Below are 23762 nucleotides of genomic sequence, written 5' to 3' on the forward strand. Positions count from 1 at the left end.
TTTTTGTGTGTGTGTGTGTTTTAACTTAAGGAATAGGAAACATACTTTTTTAGGGTTTGAGGTGTCTAAAAATCATTCTGTTCCAGGTGTGGTGGGAGCAGGGGGAAAGTTTCAGAGGAAGCAAGTCTTACTGTAGTCCCCTTAGAGGTGAAATCCCTCTGGGACAGTACTACTCATCAGCAAACATGAGATGGAATATATTGGATGACAACTGTGACAGATAAGACTTTGTGTCAAGTTGGCTGGGTCTGAGTTCTCAGTGGTCTGTCAGGTCAATTCAAAACCAAACTTACGGACATGGTATCAATTCTGACCCCATAGTGACCAATAAACAGAGAAGGATGATCCTTTTGGATTTAGGAGGCTGTACATTTTTTAAAAAAAACATTTTATTAGAGGCTCATACAACTCTTATCACAATCCATACATATACATACATCAATTGTATAAAGCACATCCGTACATTCTTTGCCCTAATCATTTTCAAAGCATTTGCTCTCCACTTAAGCCCTTTGCATCAGATCCTCTTTTTTTCCCCTCCCTCCCTGCTCCCCTCTCCCTCATGAGCTGTACATTTTTACAGAAACAGAAACTCTCAATTTTCTCTCACAGAACAGCAAGTGGATTCAAACTTCTGACTTCACAATTAGTAGCCCAAAGTGTAAAACATTACACCACCGGGCTCTTTGATGTGTTGGTTAAGACCTAGACATAGCCAATGAAGAGATCACTTAGAGCAGTGGTTCTCAACCTTCCTAATGCCGCGACCCTTTCATACAGCTACTCATGTGTGGGGACCCTCCCCCCAACCACAAAATTATTTTCGTTGCTACTTCATAACTGTAATTTTGCTACTGTGATGAATCGTCAAGTAAATATCTGATATATGCAGGATGTATTTTCATTGTTACAAATTGAACATAATTAAAGCATAGTGATTAATCACAAAAACAAAATGTAATTATATATTGTGAAATATTTATTTTTAATTACAAACAAATGAAATTTTGTCTTGAAGCCTGGTGTAGCATGGGTAACAGTCTTAATATAACAACAGTAAACGACATTGCTACAGTTTGCTACAGGATGCATAAAAAGCCTATGTGCGAAGGTTGAGATAGCTTCTTTTTCAGCAGATAAGAAATTCTCTGGTAGTCTTTGCAAGAGTACAATGAAGATCATCTTCCACAAGTCTACTTCTGAATTTAGCCTTGATAACCAACAAGCTAGAAAACCTTGTTTGGGTTTTGGAAGAAGAAGGCACAACACAGTCTCAGGGTATGACTGCAAACACTTGATCCAGAACTTTGTCACTGGCATTGTAGAGACATCAGTTGTCGCTGCATCGCTGTTAACAAGTTCAATGAACTCCTCTTGTGCTGTCTCAGGAACATCTTCAACTCTGACTGTGAATGGGCTTCTGGCAAATGCAAATGGAGTGTCAGGTAGATTTGGAAAGTACAATGAAATTTCGTCTGCAAGCATGTACAAATGTTCTTTCACAGAAATTATCATCGTAATCCTTTTGTCTGGTTCAATGTCATGTTCCTCAAAAAAGTAGATAAGGTAGGCAACATGTAAATTTTATTTTCATCCAATTATTTGATTGAATCTTTTCAGACAAATGAAGGCAAGTTGCATTTGGTCCTTGCAGTGATAAATTTAACTCATTCAAGATGGCGAAGATGGAAACCAAGTAAGCTATTTACTGCAGTTTACTCTTATCGATGAAAATCGCTTTGAACTTCGGTCTTGCTTTCTGATTCAAAAACATTTTCAGTTCATTACAAAGCTCAAAAACACGTTTTTGTGAACAAGTAAATGTGGTGAAGAAAGCTGATGGTGCCCGGCTATCAAAAGAGATAGTGACTGGGGTCTTAAAGGCTTGAAGATAAACAAGCGGCCATCTAGCTCAGAAGCAACAAAGTCCACATGGAAGAACACACCAGCCTGAGTGAGCGAGTGGTCCCAAAGGGATCAGTTACCAGGCATAAAAGAACAAAAAATCATATCATTGACTGCACACCTCCATGATAGGATCGCTGAAGACAAATGGGTGCATAAGCAAATGTGGTGAAGAAAGCTGATGGTGCCCGGCTATCAAAAGAGATAGTGTCTGGGGTCTTAAAGGCTTGAAGGTGAACAAGCGGCCATCTAGCTCAGAAGCAAATAAGCCCACATGGAAGAAGCACACCGGCCAGTGCGATCACGAGGTGCCCAAGGGACCAGGTATAAGGCATCATGCAAAAAAAAAAAAAAGATATAAGTGTGTGTATGTATGTGTATATATGTGTATATGTATATATGTATGTATATATATGTATATATATATCATATTAAATGAAGGGGGAAGTGCAGAGTGGAGACCCAAGGCCCAAGTGTCGACCAATGGAGATCCCCTCATAGAGGGGTTTAGGAGAGGAGATGGGTTAATTAGGGTGTGAGGTAGTATCGATGAAGAACACAGCTTTCCCCCGGATCCTGGATGCTTCCTCCCCCCAACTACCATGATCCGAATTCTACCTTGCAGGGCTGGATAGGACAGAGGCTGTACACTGGTGCATATGAGGGTTGGAGGTACAGGGAATCCAGGGTGGATGATACCTTCAGGACCAAGGGTGTGAGGGACGATGCTGGGAGAGTGGAGGGTGAGTGGGTTGGAAAGGGGGAACTGATTACAAGGATCCACATGTGACCTCTTCCCTGGGAGAGGGACAGCAGAGAAGGGGGGAAGGGAGACTCCGGATAGGGCAAGATATGACAAAACAACGATGTATAAATTACCAAGGGCATATGAGGGAGGGGGGAAGGGGGAGGGAGGAGGGGAAAAAAAAGAGGACCTGATGCAAGGGGCTTAAGTGGAGAGCAAATGCCTTGAGAATGATTGGGGCAGGGAATGTATGGATGTGCTTTATACAATTGATGTATGTATATGTAGGGATTGTGGTAAGAGTTGTATGAGTCCCTAATAAAATGTAAAAGAAGAAAAGAGAAAAAAATGATTAGGGCAAAGACTGTACAGATGTGCTTTATACAATTGATGTATGTATATGTATGAACTGTGAAAAGAATTGTATGAGCCCCAATAAATTGTTAAAATTAAAAAATAAAAATAAAAAATAAAAAAAAAAACAAAAAAAAACACGTTTTTGTTGTTTGTTTTTTTTTTTTTAAAACAAAACACATTTTAAACCCATTCCTCTCAACAACCATTTCACTTCAGTGTGAAATAGCAGAACATTATTCGCCACATCCAACTCTTTGCACAGTTGCCAAAATAGTCAACTGTTTAAAGTGCTCGCCTTTAAAAAATTGGCAGAATTTATGATGCTTTTCACTACTTCTTGTAACTCATGTGACAGTGTCTTTTGTTGCTAATATTTGCTGATGAATCATGCAGTGAGTTCTGATGACTTTTGGTAACTCATTCAGTACCAAACGTTGAAATCCAGATCGACATCCTAACATAGCTGGAGCACCATCAGTGCAAACACCACAAACCTTTTCCCAAGAGATCTTATGCTCTTTCAGAAATGAACCAACCGTGTCAAATATATCACATGCAGTAGTTGTGGTTGCAAGAGGTTTGCAAAAAAGAAACATCTTTAAAGTTGCCATCATTAATATACCTCAGGTAAACCAGTAACTGTGAGCAGTTTGTAACATCTGTAGATTCATCAAACTGGGTACTAAATATTGGAAGTGGATCAGATTTAATTTCCTGGATTACCTGATCAAGAATATCAGCAGATATGTCATCTATTCTTCTGAAGACAATGTCATTAGATAAGGAAATTACACTCAGTTTTGTAACAAATTCGTCATTGATCATAACTCAAATAATGTCTTTGGCCACTGGCAACAGTAAATCCTCGCAATGGTGTGAAGTTTCATAGTTCTGGCAATTCTGAGTGCCACCAGATAGGAAACTTTAACGGCTGATACGTTTTGTTTGTAGTACTTGCCACCAGTGTCAAGTGTAGCTTCCTTGAGTCCATCAGCTTTGCTTCTTCTAAAATAGTTGATATCCTTGCCGGCAAAGCTCAGATGCTTGCTATCAAAATGGTGTTTTAGTTTGTTTGGCTTCATAGATTTGGTTGATAGAACATCACAGCAAGTAACACATTGCAGTTTCTCAATTCCTGCTGTAATTCTTGAAGTAAAACCATACTGTAAAAAATCCTCACTGTATTTTCTTTTCTTAATGATCTTCTGTACACAATCCATTGTCATGGGATGGTTTGCTAATGAAAATAATATATAACAATAGCTCTAACAATACAAAAGATGATATATGGCACTGTTCAGTCAATACAGATCATTAGTTTCCTATGATTTACCGTTCTGGTTTTTTTACATACCTTTTACTATCACAAGGGGGCAGTATTCACATCAACCTCAGCTGAATATAAAAAGACTGATCAGCATACAGATTAAGTTCCCATGGTACAGATTTTTTTTGCAGTAGTTGATGATTTTACAGTACATGATTTTACATTTACCCGTTAATTATAATTCATAAAGTGTTGTGTTACCTCCAATACTGCTGCTTTCAACACAGTAACTGCTTTTAACAGAGTAGCTGCTTTCAGCACAGCAGCTGCTTTCTACACAGTAGCTGTTCTCTACACAGTAGCTGCTCTCTACACAGTAGCTGCTCTCTACACATGTGTGACTAGTGCACATAAGTACATTATGGCACCAACCCTCTCACATACACCTGTATTTGTATGGGGTGTATATGATGGGGTTGGCGTGATGATGTCATCACACCGGGCACTCCTATGTGGACGTATCTGCATGTGGGTGGACATGCCTGGAGACAGATAGAGGAGCAGTGTCTCAGGTCCTACGACCATCAGAAATATGTGTTTTCTGTTGGTCGTAGGTGACCCCTGTGAAAGGGTCTTCAACCTCCAAGGGGGTCGTGAGCCACAGGTTGAGAACAGCTGGTCTAGAGGGTGTTTCCAGTTTCCAATATAAGTGGATGTCATGGAAAAACTTGCTTGCTTTTTTATTAGGTCTGGTTCCTGCATGCACCCCATCAACCTCTAGTTCTTTGGACTTGAACCAATTGCTGCCATACTACCTGCCAACACTGGGAGCCATCATTAACCTCCCATATGACCTGCTGATCTTGGATTAGCTAGCCTCTGCAACCACAAACCTGACCTGCCAAATTTGGACTCATTCTCACTGCAATCAGAAGCCAGTCTTGAGTTCATCTCCATATCTTGAGTTAATCCATCTTTGCAGCTACATGAGTCGAGACGTCACCAGCCTAGCATCTGTCACATAAATTCGGAACTTATTCGCTTCTACAGCTGTGTGGGCCATTTCCTTGATAAAAATCTATATATATCCTGGTGGTGTGGTTGGGTAAGTATTGGACTGCTAAGCACAAGGTTAGCGATTCAAATCTAGTAGTCACTCTGCAGGAGAAAGTTGAGGCTGTCATCCTATAAAGATTTAATGGGCTTGAAACCCTATATAGGGTTACTGTGAGTGAGTCATGTTGATTGCAGTGGGTTTGGTTTTGGATATGCTCCTCCACAGAACTCAACCTACAACAACAATGGACGACAACAGTTAAACCGTGTGTGTGTGTGTGTGTGTGTGTGTGTGTGTGTGTGTGTGTGTTGGGAGCAGGGTTGTGGAGATTGGGAGAGATGAAAAGGGAAGGAGAAGAGAGAGAGAAAACATTTTGGGAGGAGTATAATGTTACTACAAACAGTAATATGTGGGAAAAGCTTGTAGTGTCTTCAGTCATCCTTATATGGGCCACTTGCTCCTTGACAGGAAGGGACTTTTTTATGTTCATCTTTGAAGTCCCAGGCAAGATATGATTAAGAACAAGCATTGGATGAATGAATAGTTTTAATAGGACATCATAGCTATTGATGTTTCTGTGCTTGTTTTATTCATCATTCTCTTCCATTTTGTGCTCAGTTGAATAGAATCACCTCAGTTATATAAGTATTCTTGATGACACTCGAGAGCGCATATGAGTATTTTTTTAAGTATCTTTTCCATCTTATCAAAATGTAGCTTCTTTGTGCTTCTTATTCTTCTTGTTAGATTCCATCAAGTCAGCCCCAACACAAAGTGACCCAATGCACAAGAGAAGGAAACACTGCATGGTCCTCCTGCACTATCCTTGTCATTGTTCCTGTGGGGGAGCCCATGGTGGTGGCCACTGTGTCAAGTCATCTCATCGATGGCCTTCCTCTTTTTTGCTGCCTCTCCACTTTACCAAGCATGATGGCCTTCTTCAGGGACTGGTCTCCCTTGACAGTATGTCCAAAGCACATGAGGCAATATCTTGCTATCCTCGCCTCTAAGGAGCACTCTGGCTGTACTTATTTCAGCTAGCCGAAACATCTCAATTGGTAGTCCATCAATTCTTGAATCTTGTTTTTGGCTCATGTATTCAGGGCCGCTTGAACTTCTCCCTTCAGCTTCTTATTACTCATATGCCACCTCCAGAAATGCTGAACTGTTGAAAAGTTCTTTTTTGGTCCAGTGACTCTGTGTGTTCTTTCCATCTTATCTTGATGCTTCCTGCATCCTTCAATGCTATCTTCATGCCATGCAAGTGAAAACAATGTAAGGTGCCCCTCCTTTTACTTCTCTAGATTCACAATCCACCGCTTCTTTTCTGGTAGTCAGTTTTGTTTCTTTTGAGCCACACCTCTTCTTGGCAAGCATCGGTGTTGTTTACAACTTTCAAATATTATGTAAAATTTGTTTTCTATGTATGACTATTTTAAGTAATTACAACTGCTCTTTGGGACAAAGGTTAGGCTTTCTACTTCCCTAAAAAGTTACTGTCTCATCTGAGCACTCAATTCTACAGTTTTGAGGATTTCAAGGAAATTTGAATTATGTTCAGATTATATGCATAAAAGTTGTATAAAGAACTAGATTAATGGGGATTAGGCTTCAGTTCACATTACTGTATGAATTTCAAACAAGCTTATCTATATTGTATCAAGGAGTCCCTGAGTGGTGGATATGAAGACTATGTATGCCTGATAACCATGTCATGTCTCTAGAGACACCTTGAAAGGAAGGCTCAATACATCCTTCTGAAAAACCAGCTACTGAAAACCTTATGCAGCATAGGTCTATTGTGACACACAAGAGTCGTTGTGAGTTTCAATTGACTTTAAGGCTTTTCTAAAGTATAAATACAAGATTAGAATCAGACTAATTTCGACTTTAACCCTAGCTCTGTCGGTTTCTAGGCACATAACTTTGGGAAAGTTATTTATCCTATTTATATTCAGTTTCCATATTTTAAATATAGGAGTAACATCTACTCAGCAGAATTAATTGAAATACAGGACGCAATCATTCAACAAATGTCAGTTATTATTATGACAACATCCCCAAGGGTTTTAGTTTCGAGGAAAAGAAAGGATCACTGGCTCTTTCAAGCAGAAACAAGATTTTTTTTATAACTGGTGAATTTGCTGAGGATTGGTGAACTCAGTTCAAAAGTTACAGAGCTGAAGGACATCTAAAATCACATACTGTGAGGCTCTGTGAAGACTTCACTGCCGTCTACCCCATGCACAAGTGATACCTCTAATGCCCTGGGGTGTGGTTTCCTCTGTGGCTTCCACATGCAGGATGTTGCTGTCCATTGCTATTGGCTTGGTGACACCCAAGTTGTGTGCATGTATCTCAGTTGCAAGGAAGATTGAAAAATGGGTGTCTTCAGCTAGATTGGTATCATGGGGACTTGCCCAAATAGAGGAAAGAATTGAGATGCTTGGGTTCAGTAGTAAAAAATATCCAAGAACGCATAACTCTTCACCAAGAAGCAAAAATTGTGGAGACCAACGTGAGCCTGCTTTCTAACACACTCACATCCAACCGTCAATCAATTTATTAGCTTCACCTTCAATATATATCCAAACTCGGACCACTTCTTCTCACCTCTGCCACTACCAGCCATGATCAAGGCCTTACTATCCTTGGTCTGGATTATTACTTTTTAATCTCATACAAAGTTTTGCTGTACACGTGTGTGTGTGTGTGTGTGTGTGTGTGTGAAATTAGAAGAATCGTGTTTTTCCTTTTTGTTCAGAATCCAGGAAGCAGACAATATTATATAAATAGTGAGTGATTAAAAAGTGTGGCACTTATTTATTGTTAGGGAACTTAGTCTATCATGCTGTAGTAAATCAGAATATATTGGGTCAATTAAGGACAATTTGAAAATATCAGGGCTGTGGCTGTCATAGAAACCTTGATATGGAAGCAAATAGCAGCTTTCAAAACACAACTAAGTGTTCAGTAATAAATAATTAGTTTAAAGAGCTTATGATATAACTAAGTGTAGTAGTTACATAATTTCATATCAACTTGATAAATAAGTACAGGGGTGAAGTCTAGCCTGTCAATCAGGTCACAGCCTGATGAAGCCTCCTTGTGGGCATGGCCTTCTCATGAGGATTCTGAGAACGTCCCCTCTTTCTCCTGGGGGTGAGCCACATTCTCTCTCTGCTTCACCTAGTGGTTAAGTAGTCACACTCAGAGAGCTGGAGGAGTCCGTAGTGACCCATAGTGGCACTGAGATGCTTTCACCGCCACTGGGTCCACAGGACCTTCCAACCACTGGCCTGTGATCTTCCTGCATTCGGCATCATTGCATGTGTAGCATGAGTCTGAGAGAAATTATGGACTAGTATCAAACATATGGGCTAATATCAGACTTATGGACTTGATCTGGTCTGGGTTGGGATTGTTTTCTCAATATACAATTGTTCTTTGATATAAAGCTCTCTCTTACACACATACTTACATGGATGTCCTTGGATTTGTTTCTCTGGTCAACCCAGGCTAACACATCAAGTACTTCTTAAACCAAATGTCTTACTGTATAAATATAATTTATCACAATTCCAACTATCTCTCAGATGAGAACACAATGATCAAAAACAGGAAGAAATCTTCACTTTGCAGGGATAATTAAAAACAAGAGTTTGCCACACAAGTATTCACAGATATTTGATTTAAAAAAGGGAAAAATAATCCTAAAGACTATTAAAGCATTCATTGATAGGAAAATGAAAAATTTATGGTGTGCTCATAAAAATTCTATAACCAGTAAAGATAGTGGAAAAGAATGAACTACATCTATGTGCTTCAATATGACTAAATCTCACAAATATGTTGGAAAAAGGAGTTGTAGAAAAATATATACATGTACATAAAATTTGAAAACATAAATATATATATGTACTTAACATTTGAAAACATTAGAAAGAAAAAAATCTATTGTAAATAGAAGGAAAGTGAATGCCTACAAATGTCTGAGTAGAAATGACCTCAAGAATGCAGAGATGCAATAATAATAATAATAATAATAATAATAATAATAATAATAATACAGAGATGCCTCTTGGAGAGGGGCATAGTGTGCCTGCAAAGTATTGGTAATGCTCTTTTCTGAAGTAGGGTAGTGGCTACATATGAGTTGGTTTTATTGTAGATTTTAACAGACATCAATTCCATATACTTTTATTATGAAACATGTTTTCCGATGTAAACATAAAAATGTAAAAACAAAAGCTGAAACATAAAATATCTGGCTTAGACACCTTGTAGGACAGAGTACAACTATATTTATGGATTTATCAGACTATACATTTTTATAGGAGTAGATAGCCTCATCTTTCTTCTGGAGAGCACCTGGTGGTTTCAAACTGCTTTGCTACAACCAGCATCCATTTGCCAGGCATGTGAGAGAAACCACCTTGAAGTCAAATGACCCATGCCCCCTGGAGTAAAGACGATACAGTTCCACCAAGTCCTGCCCAAAGTGCAGAATCATGACCATAGCAATAAAATGTTGCTTTATTTTTGGCAGTTTGTCATACAGAATTTATCATCAAAACAAGGTGGCAAAGAGAAAGCATACCTTTATTCTGAAGAAAGATGGAAAGAGAAAGATTTTCTTCAAATTCAAAAGAGCTTTCCTGTTGGCTAGTAAAAGACTAGTGAGGTTGGCAACTCCACCCTCACTCTCTCACCTCCTTCCCCCCTTGTGGGAAGGTGAGATTGGTGGCAGAAGGCTTACAAAACAGCCCCAGGAACCCAGGGACAGGGAACCACAGTAAACTAAAATCAATGGAGAGAAGGGAGAAGGATGCCTAGTGGGGCTTAATCAAGGGCAATATAGTAGTGTGGAATGACTAAACCTGAATGAAGGCTGAACATGATGGTGGGACAAGAGGAAAATAAAAGGCAATAGAGGAAAGAACCAGGAGACAAAGGACATTTATAGAGGTCTAAATAGAAGCACGTATTTAGGTAAATCTATATATAATGAGAGGGGAATAGAACTATGTACTCATATCTATATGTTAAGAATTAAGGTTGCAGATGGACATTAGACCTCGACTCAAGTACTCCCTCAACACAAAAATACTTTGTTTTAACAATCCGGCATTCAGTGATGCTCACCTTCCCAACACGATTGCTGAAGACAAAATGGGTGCATGGGTAAATGTGGTGAAGAAAGCTGATGGTGCCCAGCTATCAAAAGATATAGCACCTTGGGTCTTAAAGGCTTGAAGATAAACAAGTGGCCATCTAGCTCAGAAGCAACAGAGCCCACATGGAAGAAGCACACCAGCCTGTGTGATCATGAGGTGTCAATGGGATCAGGTACCAGGTTTCTAAGAATAAGAACAAAATCACACCCAAAGTGAAGGGGGCTGGTATGGAGTGGAGACGCAATGCCCATCTGTAACAATTGGACCTCCCCTCACAGAGGGGTCATAGAGAAGAAATGAGCCAGTCAGGGTGCAGTATGACACTGATGAAACACACAACTGTCCTCTAGTTCTTTGGTGCTTCCTTCCCCCCATTATCATGACCTCAATTCTACCATACAAATTGGATTAAACCAGAACATGGACACTGCTACATCTAAGAGCCAGCAACACAGGTAATCCAGGATATGTAACCCCCCCCCCCAGGGCCAACAATGAGGGTAGAGATACCAGGAGGATTAGGAGATGGTGGGGGAGAGGGGGGAATTGATCACAAGGATCAACCTATAACCCCCTCTCAGGGGGACGAACAATGGAAAAGTGGATGAGGAGTGAAGGAGGATGATGTAAATATTAAAATAATAATCTATAACTTAGCGTAAGGGAGGGAGGGCGTGCAGGGGATGGAGGGAGAAGAAGTGAGGAACTGATATCAGGGACTCAAATGGAAAGAGAATGCTTTGAAAATGAAGATGGCACCATATGTGCAAATGTGCTTGACACACTGGATGAATGTATGGATTAAGATTCCCTCAATTAAAAATAAAAGCAACAGAAAATAATCAGATAAAGAGGACAAGTAATCTCGAGGATGCTTTCTCTTCACTACTCAGAGTTTAAAACTCTTAAAAACTAGCAACACAAGAATCTCAAGAAATTTTCTACCAGACTGCTAGGGTAGGTATTGTATTATAGAAATTACGGTAAATAAAAGGAAATCAAGTCATTTAACATTAGTAAACCAGCACAGTAAGCGGAAAATAGGTTCAACAAAAACAAGAAGGTATCAATGATACCTTAAGAGTACTATTCTCTGAGCTCAATCAGCAACCAAGCTAAAACATAAAGAGTTAAAATCCTTCAAAACTGGATTCCTCATCATCATCCATATCCCAATGCAGAGCTTCAGATGGTGTGAGGTCATCATAGACGCTGTCCTCACTGAGATGCCGTCATCACCATCACTGCTGTCATTTTCATACAAAGCACAGTCGTCACACCATGTCTTCTGGAATGTCTTCCCATGCATCTTGAATCCACTTTGCTACTAACTCTATGTCAGGCTTAATGAGATTTCCTCCTTTTGTTAGTTGGGTTTTACCAGATGACATCCATTCATGCCACATCCTTTGCACCTGGTCTTTAAAAGGCTTATTCAAAGATACATCCAGAGGCTGCAGTACAGATGCAATAACGGCTAAAGTAAATTTACTAGATTTTGCCAATTTTTTTATGTCATCCGATAGGTGGGCTCTGAACATATCCCAAACAAGTAATGATGGCTTTTTCTTTAAGGCTGCTCCTGGTCGTCAGTTCCAAATTTCTTCCAGTCACTTTTTTGTTCCATTTTCACCCACCCAGCCTTTAACTTGTGCACGTACAGTAATTCTTAGTGGGAAATTGATCTTTTTAGGCAAGTTCTTTCTTTTAAAAATAATGACAGGACGCAGCTTAGTTCCATTAGCCAAATATGATAGAACAACTGTAAAGTGTTTTTGTTCATTTCCTGTGGTTTTGAGAAAAATGCTTTTTTTCTCCTAAACCTGCCACAGTTCTGTTGCTTGGAAGAGCAAAAGTCATGGCAGTTTCATCCATATTCCCAATATCTGCCAGGTCATGATCATAAATCCTTCTTTGTTTTATAATAAATGACTGGAATGACATAATTTTTTCTTCAAGGTCTTGTGGCAATTTTGGGGAAATCGTTGTTCTTTGTCTCAAACAGGCCAAACCTATTCATGAAGCAGGTACACCATCCTGCTGATGCAGCAAATTTTTCAATGCCTGGTGCTTTATATTTGTCATCCTTAGCTATTTGTAGGGCATGTATGCAGATTCCCATGTGTGTTACGCAATAACCATTTTGACAACACTCCATAACCCACTTATGTAATTCACTCTCTAGAGCCCCATAAAAAGACATTAAACCATGACGAGCTTTTGGAATCTGTTCCAAATCAGCCTTCATTTTCCACCACTCCCTCACTTGCTTTTCGTCAACACAGAATTCCCTACTTGCAATACTGTTGTTGCTCTCTTCTGCTCTTTACACAGCCTTCATTTTGAAACCAGCCTCATGTGACCGGCGTTTTTGTTTTGGTTCAAGAGTATCCATTTGTAATAGGATAAAAAAACAAGACTTTGAAAAAGAATTTTCATAGTAATGTCCCCCCCCGCAACCCCCTTACCCCCCGTGACATGTTAGCTGGGAGGAGGGGGAGTAGTCCATGCGGGCCGGGGGATGCAGGATGTGAATTAACACAGAGACCAGAGGGGAGAGAGGGATCACAGCCACAGACACATCCTTACCAGTTCAGCTGCCGGCGTAAGTGAATCGCTACAGGTGCTTCTGAGAATTGGAGCCGTCCATGTCATAGGACATCTCTGATTGGTTAGATGTGAGTAAACAAACATTCAAAGCCCTGCAGTGTCAGCGGGGCTTTGAATGAACAGTGGCGAAACGGCAATCACCTGCGAGATAACAGGTGCTCGTCCAGTTACCTTGGGGGCCCCAGCGAGATGTTACACCTCGCTGGGGTATCACTGACCCGTGTATAAGTCGAACGCCAGTTTTTCAGCCCAAAAAATGTGCTTATACATGAGTATATATGGTAGGTATTTTAGCGTAGCCAGATCATGAACTCATTCCACTAGAATTATCCTTAACTTTCCAGCAAGGAATAGACTTAAAACAATTCTTTTAAAGTACATATGAGAAGGTAGGAGTATTTTAAAGAAATCATTCTATTTGCTTTTTGTTAGGCATTTTTACTTGGCAGAATTTAACACCATCAGCAAATCCTAGAAAGACAGCATTTCCTTTTCCTTCTTTCTGCCAACCAGTCTATAATCCTTTAAAAATCGGGGTCATCCCAGTATATAGACATTACCTTTGTTCTCCAAAGTAGTGATTAGTAGTGATTCTGTTCTCCATTTGTAGAGATTTGGGCAAGCCTACCTCCTTTTGGAGAGCGCTGATGTTATGTTAGTGGTGATGGAATAATTTGTAAAAAGGTATCAATAATGGCTGTACAACATGAAGAGTATAATCAGTGGCTGTGAATTACACATGTAGAAGGTGTTGAATTAGAGAATGTTTTGTCATGTATATTTTGGCCAGAGTCCAAAACTAATAATTAGATGAATAACAATGAGTATAAGGGTGAAAAAAATGTTCTAGAATTGAGTATGGTGATCATTGTACAACTCTGCTTGATAGGACTGAATTATTGAATTGCATGACATGTGAAAGAAGTGCAAACAAAAGTTAAAAAAATGAAACAACCCCTTACATTCTTGGAAACACACAGGGGCCATTATATTCTGTCCTACGAGGACACTATGAATCTGAATTAACTTGATGGCAGTGAATTGTTTTTTAACATTTTATTAGGGACTCATACAACTCTTATCACAATCCATACATACATAAACTGTGTTCAGCTGCTAATCAAAAGGTTGGAGGAATGAACTCATTCAGGGGCTCTGTGAGAGAAAAAGCTAACAATCTGTTTCCATCAAGATTTCAGTCATAGGCAATCTATAGCACATTATGGCACCTAACGAAAATAGAGAATTCAGGTATCATAAACAGTATTTCCTAATTAGCTGCCAGATATGTGAGTGAGGACATCATGAACCTTTTATAACCCCAGCCAAGCTGCCGGATAACTTCAGCTATCTACCTGATCTCAAGAAAAATTAACAGAACAACCTCACTGAACTCAGTCAAAATTGCACAACTCTGAGCAAATAAATGGCTCCTAATGTCAACTGCTTAGGGTTGAGGTGGTTTGTTAGGCAGCGAATGAAAATAAAAATTGAGAGTCAGCTATAGATAAATTATTGTGCAATAAAGCCTGTGTTATTTTCAACATTTCATTTGTTTACATGTGATAACATTCAAAGAACACCTTATTTTTCCTTGGAGAATTTATTTAAATAGTGTTTCCCTCTGAGAAAAAAAGTGACTGAATGCCCAATGGTCCTGAGATGGTTTCTGACTGCGACATCATGTTGTGAGACTGATTCAAACTGAAACTCTCAACAAGAGATACACATCAAAGGTTCCACCAAGGTTGTGGGTTGCTATGGATTAGCCCCTGGTTCATGACCATCTCATGCACTGTGGAAGGAAATGCTGCCTGGTCCTGAGTAGTTAGGGAGAGGATCATCATGATTCTCGGTTGATATTTGGGAAATAGATCACGAAGCCTTTTTTCCAGCTCCAGCTTAGTCTGAACGCACTGCTGCTACCTGCTCAGAATCATAGCAACATACAAGCCTCATGTTCAGATGGGAGGTGGCTGCATGTGGCTATTCATGAGGTGTTTTATCAGGAAATTGAGTCTGGATCTCCTGCATAAAGGGTAAGAACCAATGAACCACCAATGTTTTGTTTTGGCCAAGAGTTGCCTATATGTTGTAGTGCACATCTCTGATAGCATTTCGACTCTCTCCTTAATAATTCTCTTCAAATCTCTTAGATATACATGATCTGTATTTATACCCATGCATTTACACTAACTGGTATTACAGAGAAAGGAGAAATTGCCGGACAATGAGCCTCTTCCTCTAGTCCCTGCTTTCTGAAATAGAAAAGTAATTCATCTCAGAAACAAAGAATAAGAAAAGCAATTTGTGCTATCCTTAAATCACTTATATAAAAAACTATCACATAAATCTGAAAGATAAAACAAGAGCAATCCCATAGGAACAGGGCATCCCTTGGTTTCCCTCTTGCTCCTATCCTCTTTAGGAACACGAATGTCACGTGATCACAACCCACTCCTTTTCAATGTTATCTTCTCTGACCACCTACTACTGCTCCATTCGCCCCTCTTCTAGCCATGCTATTCATATTCTCCAAACACTGCCACACGCTTTTACACTTTAGTGAAAATATTTGCCTACCTTTAATACAAGTTTATCCATTTAACCAATCTTGATGCTTATGGCAAATCTAGTAATATAGAATATATAAATTTCATCTACTTTTGGAGAGTCATAAAATTCACCAGTCTGCTACCTTGACCTGCTGAATTTACCTGTCCTTACCAAGGTTGGCAGGGAGCCTTGGCAGTGGTTAAGCACAGCGCTTAAAGTGCTCAGCAGTTAATTAGAGTGTTCAGTTAGATCCCAACAACCACTCTGAGGGGAAAAAATGCTTCTGTGAAGATTACAGTCTTGAAAAGTATGAGGTTGTACTTTGTCCTATTGAATTGCTGTGACCCTGAATTGACTTGACGGCAATGGGTTGCAAGGGTTATAAAGGTTGGCAGTTCAAAACCGGTATCGGAGAAAAGTTCTGGCCATCTGCTCCCGTGAAGGTGACCACATGCAGTTACTATGAATCAGAATCGACTCTACGGCAACTAAAAACAAAAACAAAGTCAAGCTAGTCACTAAATATGATGAAGAATTGGAGGGTAGATAACGGAATCTTGTCTAACAAGAATGACATTATTTGTTGCCGAGTTAGGGTTTTACGCAGAATAAGAGTATCCAGTAAGTTTAATCCTGGACAATGATGAAGAAAGCCTTTTTGCTGACAGTGTATGATGTTTTGCATACATTAGCTAACTAATCGTAACTGCTTGGCTTCGGTGGTGGTGGTGCAAAGATATGGAAGGTCCGCTCCTTCCTCGTTTAACAGGGCAGTCGGAGGGCCGCAGCGAGGCCCTGCCCCGAGTCGGACGTGTGCTCAGACCAATTTTGCTTTGCGCCCACGGGGAATTAGGTCACGAAGCAGAGACGGGCGCACGTGCTCGCGGTGGGGACACTGCCCACGCGAAGCCCGAGGGCCTGACGCCGCCTCCGCCGCGTCCAAGCGCCTGGGCCGCGGTGGACGGGACGACGGGACGGCGGCCACAGCTCCACGGCTGGCAGCTAAAGGCGCGAGTCAAGGGTGGTTCGGTTGAGGGCAGGGAGAGGCGGACAGCAGCAGCCACCTCTAGTCTAGGCCGAAAGAAAGGTGTCACCTTCCTGGGCACCTCTGCGGAGGCGGGCTCCCCCCAGAAGCGCAGGCGTCCGGCGGCCCCGCGCTTCCCGCCCCCTCCGCGAAGCCCCGCCCCCGGCCGCCGCGCGCCACAGCGGTCGCCCCGCCCCCTCGGCGTCGCAGCGCGTTGCTCTTCCTTTTGCGACACAGCGCCCGGCCGGAGGTGGTCCAGCGGCGGGGCCCGTGGCGAGCTCGGGTGGGCAGCGGCGGGCCTCAGCTCGGGAGGAGCGCGCCGCGCGTCCTCGTGCCTTCTGCAGCGGCGGGCAGCGGAAGTGACGCGCGCTCGGCCCGCAGCGCGTTTGAATCGGTTCCCGGGTGATCCTCGCGCCGCCGCCGGGCCGCCGCCACCGAGGCGGGAGCTGCGTCCGGGCAGGCCGAGGCCTGGAGCCGCTGCGGGCGCTGGTGCGGGGGGCGCCGTGCTGGGCCCGTGCCTGGGCTCCGAGCGCGGCAGCCGGCAGCCGCACTACGCGCTTTTCTCTTGCGCCCCAATATGGCAGCGGCGGGCGGCGCGCCCGAGGGGCCCTCGACGAGGGCCGGGGCGGACGACGGGGGCGACGGCTGCAAGACCTTGTATTTGTTTGACCGGCGCGAGAAGGAGTCGGAGCCCGGGGAGCGCGCGCTGCAGATCGCTGAGAGCGCGGACTACTCCGGGTTCCGCGCGCGCGTGTGTCAGGTAAGGATCGGGGCGACGGCGGGACGCGCGGGGAGGTGGCCGGGGCGCTGACGAGAAGCCCACGCGGCTGACTGAGGCCAATAAACCTGTCAGCCGGGGGCGGGGGCTGGTGCCGAGGCCCGGCTCCGGCCCGAGCCGAACCTGGGCTTCTCACCAGGCCCGCAACCGGGCGGGCGGCAGGCAGCCTCGGGCCGGACCCGCGCGGAGCTGCTCCGCTCGGTGCTTGCGCATTTAAGTCTTGCCGCCCCCTTTTGCTAGCTGGCCTGTGCAAGTTCATCTTCCGGTGGGCAAACCGCCTGGGTCTGCCTCGGGTATTTGAAGCCTGTGTTTGTGAGTGGGGTGCTGGTTAGTGGTGCCTCAGTGACACCGGTTTGTTCGTTTTATTAAACAATGCTGTGATAGAGCTCGGTTGTGCGAGCCAGGGTCCTTCCGGAGTGACCTCACTTGCCCAAGTTTGCGACCCAGGTGAGGCTGTGCTTGTTTTGTGAACCCTAATCCTCGAGGCAAGAGTTAGAATGTTCACCGTGGAACACTGAAGAAAGCCCATGCCCACTGTATAAGTAGGTTAGAGACGCATTTCCGTGCAGATGGTGAAATGATGAAAAGTAACATTCATTTAATAAAAGTTGTTATTGTGCGTGCAGCGGTGTTTCCAGTGTCTAAAACTGAGCCTGGTATTTAAACATGCGAATTAGACTAGGTAAATGAGTAAAGAGAAAAACGCATCAACTCTCAAGTTCATTCTTGAACCTGTATGTAGCAGATTCCCATGTATTTTAAAGAAATAATTAGACGCTTTCTTTTTGTTCTGCATTTTATAGGTAAGTCATTTCATCTCAATAAAATTCGTTTTTAATGTTTATAAATCCTTTGAAGCTTATTTTTGTTATTGTTGAAAACATACACAGCAGAACTTGCACCAGTCCAGCAATTTCTACCTGTACAACGGAGTGACAATGATTACATTTTTCAAGTTGTGCAGCCATTCCTATGTAACCATTCACTCTTGTCACATTGATTCCATGTAGATCATGCTTAAAAGAACACAGTGTCCAAGGTAGACATTATTTACTAATTAAGCTAAATTGTCTTGCGGCTTCAGTAAGAAGACTTCAGAAGACATTTTTGGTTGAAGGTTTAAAGATTATCTCCGGGCAATAGTTCCAGGGGCTCATCTGGCTCTAGAAAGTCTGCAAACTATGAGAATTTGGAATTCTGTTCTGAATTTCCCCACCTCTGATCAGGATTTCTTTACAGAATCTTTGACTAAAATTTTCACCCGTAGTCAGTGTCTCCAAGCAGCTTCTTGTTCCTGGAGGCAATTAACTACACTTTCAGTTTCCTTTGCGCAATCCCTGCCTGACTTCTTCCTCTCTGGTTCAGAGCACATAGAGATGGGCTACTTCAAACATTTAAGATCACAAACATTATGCACCAAACTAGGAGGTAGAATAGGAACACTAAACACCTGATATTAGACCAATGAACTGGATTATCCCTTGAAACCATGACCCCATGTCTCTAAAACCAAGGATCCAAACCCCATGAGATGTTTGGTTGTCTTCAGCATATGATCTTTTTGTTGTTGTTGGAGGAGGAGGAAATAAATCTCATAACAATTGCTAATTCATCCTTTTTACAGGTACAACTGTAAACAGAAATAGTCAGCTACCTAGCCTTTTGCTCTTAATCACTGTGGATTTTTCATCACCTTACACTCAATGCTGATTAAACAACAAGTCCCTTTTCCTTCTTTCTTTGGTAGCTATGAATAAATGATGGTCTCAGTGCATTATTAGGGAAGTCAGTACAATATTTGTCTTTTTGTGATCAGCATATACCACTCAGCATAATGTCTTTTAAAAATCATTTTATTGGGGGCTCGTACTGCTCTTATCACAATCCATACATACTTTGTTGCCATCATCATTTTCAAAACATTTTCTTTCTGCTTGAGCCTTTGGTATCAGCTCCTCATTTTTATCCCCTCTCTCCCCCCACCCTCCCTCCCTCCCTCATGAACTCTTGATACTTTATAAGTTATTTTTTCATGTCTTATACTGACCGATGTCTCCCCTCACCCACTTTTCTGTTGTCCATCCTCCTGAGAGGGGGTTATACGTAATTCCTTGTGAGCAATTCTCCCTTTCTTTCCCCCCCCACCCCCCACATACCCCTTATCCTCCTGGTATCACTACTCTCATTATTGATCCTGAAATGTTTATCTGTCGTGGATTCCCTGTGTTTCTAGCTCCTATCTGTCCCAGTGTACATGCTCTGGTCTAGCCTTATTTGTAAGGTAGAATTGGGGTCATGATAGTGTTGGGAGGAATCATAAAGAACTAGAGGAAAGTTATATGTTTCACTGTTGCTATACTGCACCCTGACTAGCTTGTCTCTTCCTTGTGACCCTTCTGTTAGGGGGTGTCCAACTGTCTACAGATGGGCTTTGGTTCTCTGCTCCGCACCCCCCGCCCCATTCACATTGATATGATTTTTTGTTCTGGGTCTTTGATGACTGATACCCGATCCCATTGACAGCTCATAATCACACAGGTCGGTGTGCTTCTTTGATGTGGACTTTGTTGCTTCTCGGCTAGATGGCTACTTTTGATAGCCAGGCCCCATCAGCTTTCTGCACCACATTTGTGGAAAGGTGAGGGTCACGGAATGCCAGGTTATTAGAACAAAGTGTTCTTATGTTAGGGAGTACTCGAGTCCAATGTCCATCTGTTACCTTAATACCTAAGATATAAATATATGTACATAAATCTATTTCCCTATTATATATAAATATATTTACATATGTACGTGCCTGTATTTATACCTCTATAATATACTTTGCCTTCTAGTTCTTTCCTCTATTTCCTGCTCTTTCCTCTTGCCCTGCTATCATGTTTGGCCTTCATTTGGGTTTCAGTAGTCCCTCTTGGCTACATTGCCCTTGATCAAGCCCCACCAGGCATCCTATGCCCTCCTCGCCATCGATTTTAGATCACTTGTTCCCTTGGGCTTGTTTGTTGGCACTCCTGTTCCCCCCCCCCCCTTCCCCTGTCCTGTGTCCTTGGGAACCCTAGTGAACAGTTCTAGTCTGTCCTCTAGGCTTGGAATTGGCTAGATGGCAGTGAGTTGATGTTGGTTGGTAGGATAGGTTATTATTTTTTTTTTTTGAGGAACTGCTACACTTTTCCACAAAGATGTATCATTTTGCACTTTGACCATGTTTCCAGTTTCCACACATTATTACCATTTGTTCTTTTCTGGTTTGTTTTGTTTCTTTTAGCCATCTTAGTAGGAGTGAAATATTTTCCCTTTCTGTTTTTTTCAGTTATCTGCTCCTTAATGATGTAGAGGATCTTTTTCATTGTATAGAGTGACATTTGAATGTCCTGTTTGTTGAAATATCTATTTAAGTTCTTTGTCTCTTTGTTAGGTTATTTGTTTCTTGTTTTAGAATATCTGGGTTAATAGATTTTTATTGGATGTATGGTTTCTGAAGATATTCTCCTAGTTTTGTAGCTTGTCATTTATTTTTTGGGGGGTAAAGTCTTTAGAAGAGCAAATCATTTAATTTATATGAAATGTGGGTGAAATGCAAAAAGTCTATTTAGCTGAAATGGTGTTAGCAATTTTGGATTGGTGAGTTACATGATTTACTATGCTGGTACTGACAAATTGAAGAGCATTGGCATTACATTTTTCATTTTAAAAAGTTTCCTACCTTCTGGGTTGGGGAGGGGGAGGAGGGTAAGGAAGTGGTGTTAATAAACACAGGGACAAGGGAACAACATGGGACCCAAAATGGTAGTGAGGGGGGAGTGACATGCCTGATGGGGAACGATCAAGGGTAAGGTTGCGTAGAGAAGAGGTATAGCTGTAGCCCAGGTGGGGACGCAGCATGGTGGTGGGGCAGGAGGAAAGTCAAGGGAGAGGGAGGAAGGAGCTGGGAGTCAAGGAACATTTATGGAGGTCTAGACAAAGACGTGTACATGCAAACATATATATGAGGATGGGGAAATAGATCTAATTATCTACATTTATAGGTTTAATATTAAGGTGGCGGAAGGACCTTGGGCCTCTACTCAAGCATTCCCTCAATGCATGAATACTTTCGTTTATTAAATTGGTACTCTGATGCTCACTCTCCCGACACAACTGCTGAAGTCAAAGTGGGTGAACAAGTAAATGTGGTGAAGAAAGCTGATGGTGCCCGCCTATCAAAAGAGATAGTGACTGGGGTCTTAAAGGCTTGAAGATAAACAAGCGGCCATCTAGCTCAGAAGCAACAAAGCCCACATGGAAGAACACACCAGCCTGAGTGAGCGAGTGATCCCAAAGGGATCAGTTAGCAGGCATCAAAGAACAAAAAATCATATCATTGACTGCACACCTCCATGATAGGATCGCTGAAGACAAATGGGTGCATAAGCAAATGTGGCGAAGAAAGCGGATGGTGCCCGGCTATCAAAAGAGATAGTGTCTGGGGTCTTAAAGGCTTGAAGATAAACAAGCGGCCATCTAGCTCAGAAGCAAAAAAGTCCACATGGAAGAAGCACACCAGCCAGTGCGATCACGAGGTGTCAAAGGGACCAGGTATAAGGCATCATGCAAAAAAAAAAAAAGAATGTGTGTGTATGTGTATATATATATATATATTTATATATATACCACATTGGATGAAGGGGGAAGTGCAGAGTGGAGACCCAAGGCCCAAGAGTCGGCCACTGGAGATCCCCTCATAGAGGGGCTTAGGAGAGGAGATGGGTCAGTCAGGGTGCAAGGTAGTGCCGACGAAGAGCACAGCTTTCCCCCAGATCCTGGATGCTTCCTCCCCCAAACTACCATGATCCGAATTCTACCTTGCAGGGCTGGATAGGGCAGAGGTTGTACACTGGTACATATGAGGGCTGGAGGCACAGGGAATCCAGGGTGGATGATACCTTCAGGACCAAGGGTGTGAGGGGCGATGCTGGGAGAGCGTAGGGTGAGTGGGTTGGAAAGGGGGAACTGATTACAGGGATCCACTTGTGATCTCCTCCCTGGGAGAGGGACGACAGAGAAGGGGGGGGAAGGGAGACTCCGGATAGAGCTAGATATGACAAAATAATGATGTATAAATTACAAAGGGCACATGAGGGAGGGGGGAGCGGGGAGGGAGGGGGGTAAAAAGAGGACCTGATGCAAAGGGCTTAAGTGGAGAGCAAATGCTTTGAAAATGATTGGGGCGGGGAATGTATGGATGTGCTTTATACAATTGATGTATGTATGTGTATGGATTGTGATAAGAGTTGTATGAGTCCCTAATAAAATGTAAAAAAAGAAAAGGGAAAAGAAAGAAAGAAAAGAAAATGATTAGGGCAAAGAATGTACAGATGTGCTTTATACAATTGATGTATGTATATGTATGGACTGTGATAAGAGTTGTATGAGCCCCTAATAAAACGTGTAAAAAAAAAAAAGTTTCCTACCTGGCGGCCCTCAAGACTTGAAGAACTGCCAGTGTCTCACAATTCTCTCACGGGAATGAGTCGCACTGAGCCATTTGTATTGCTTTATAATTTAACTGTTCATTTCTTGTTTATTTATATATATATATATATATATATATCTGTATATAATTTAATAGTTCATTTCTTGTGTTATGTATATCGAACTATCTTTATAAATATATATATAAAATAAATAAAAAGTTTCAAGGTGTATTTTGAAATAGAATGCTGTGATCAGACAATATCTATATTTATATAAGGAACACCAGTTTATTCTATTTGATTTATTATTTTAATTTATGCACCAATTACCAAAGCCAGTGATAGAGAAATTGAAGAAATTCACTAACTTCTTTAGTCTGAAATTGTTCATCCATGCAGTTAAGATGCATTGATCCTTATTAATGATTGGAACACAAAAATTATCAATAGAGGAAGGATTTGTAGTTAGAAAATATGGTCTTGGTAATAAAATACAGCTGAAGATCACATGTTAGAATTTTGTAAGATCAAAAGCATCATTGCAAATACCATTTTTAACAACATAAATAGAGACTACATACATGGACCTCACCAAATGTAATATATAGGAATCCAATTGATTATATCTGTGGATAAGAGGCATGGAAAAGATCAGTATCAGGTGAAACAAGGCCAGGGGCCTAATGTGGAACAGATCTCATTCATTGCTCATATGCAAGCTCAAGTTGAAGCTGAAAATATTAAAGATCACTAGAATCACAATATAACATTGAGTATATCCCACAGAATTTATAGACCATCTCCAAAATAGATATGACTCACTGAGCACTAAA

At 41.8% G+C, this 23762-nt stretch overlaps 1 protein-coding gene across 1 annotated transcript in view; it reads left to right on the plus strand.

The window, feature by feature from the left end:
- Nucleotides 1–16939: 16939 nt before the first annotated feature.
- Nucleotides 16940–23762, plus strand: part of SMCHD1 (structural maintenance of chromosomes flexible hinge domain containing 1) — a 131269-nt gene continuing 124446 nt past the window's right edge. Inside the window, exon 1 of the mRNA XM_075533163.1 lies at nucleotides 16940–17458. Coding sequence (XP_075389278.1) covers nucleotides 17276–17458 — 183 coding nt within the window. The 5' untranslated portion in view covers nucleotides 16940–17275. The remainder of the gene's footprint in view (nucleotides 17459–23762) is intronic.

This window comes from Tenrec ecaudatus, chromosome 15, assembly GCF_050624435.1.
Source record: "Tenrec ecaudatus isolate mTenEca1 chromosome 15, mTenEca1.hap1, whole genome shotgun sequence".
NCBI lineage: Eukaryota > Metazoa > Chordata > Mammalia > Afrosoricida > Tenrecidae > Tenrec > Tenrec ecaudatus.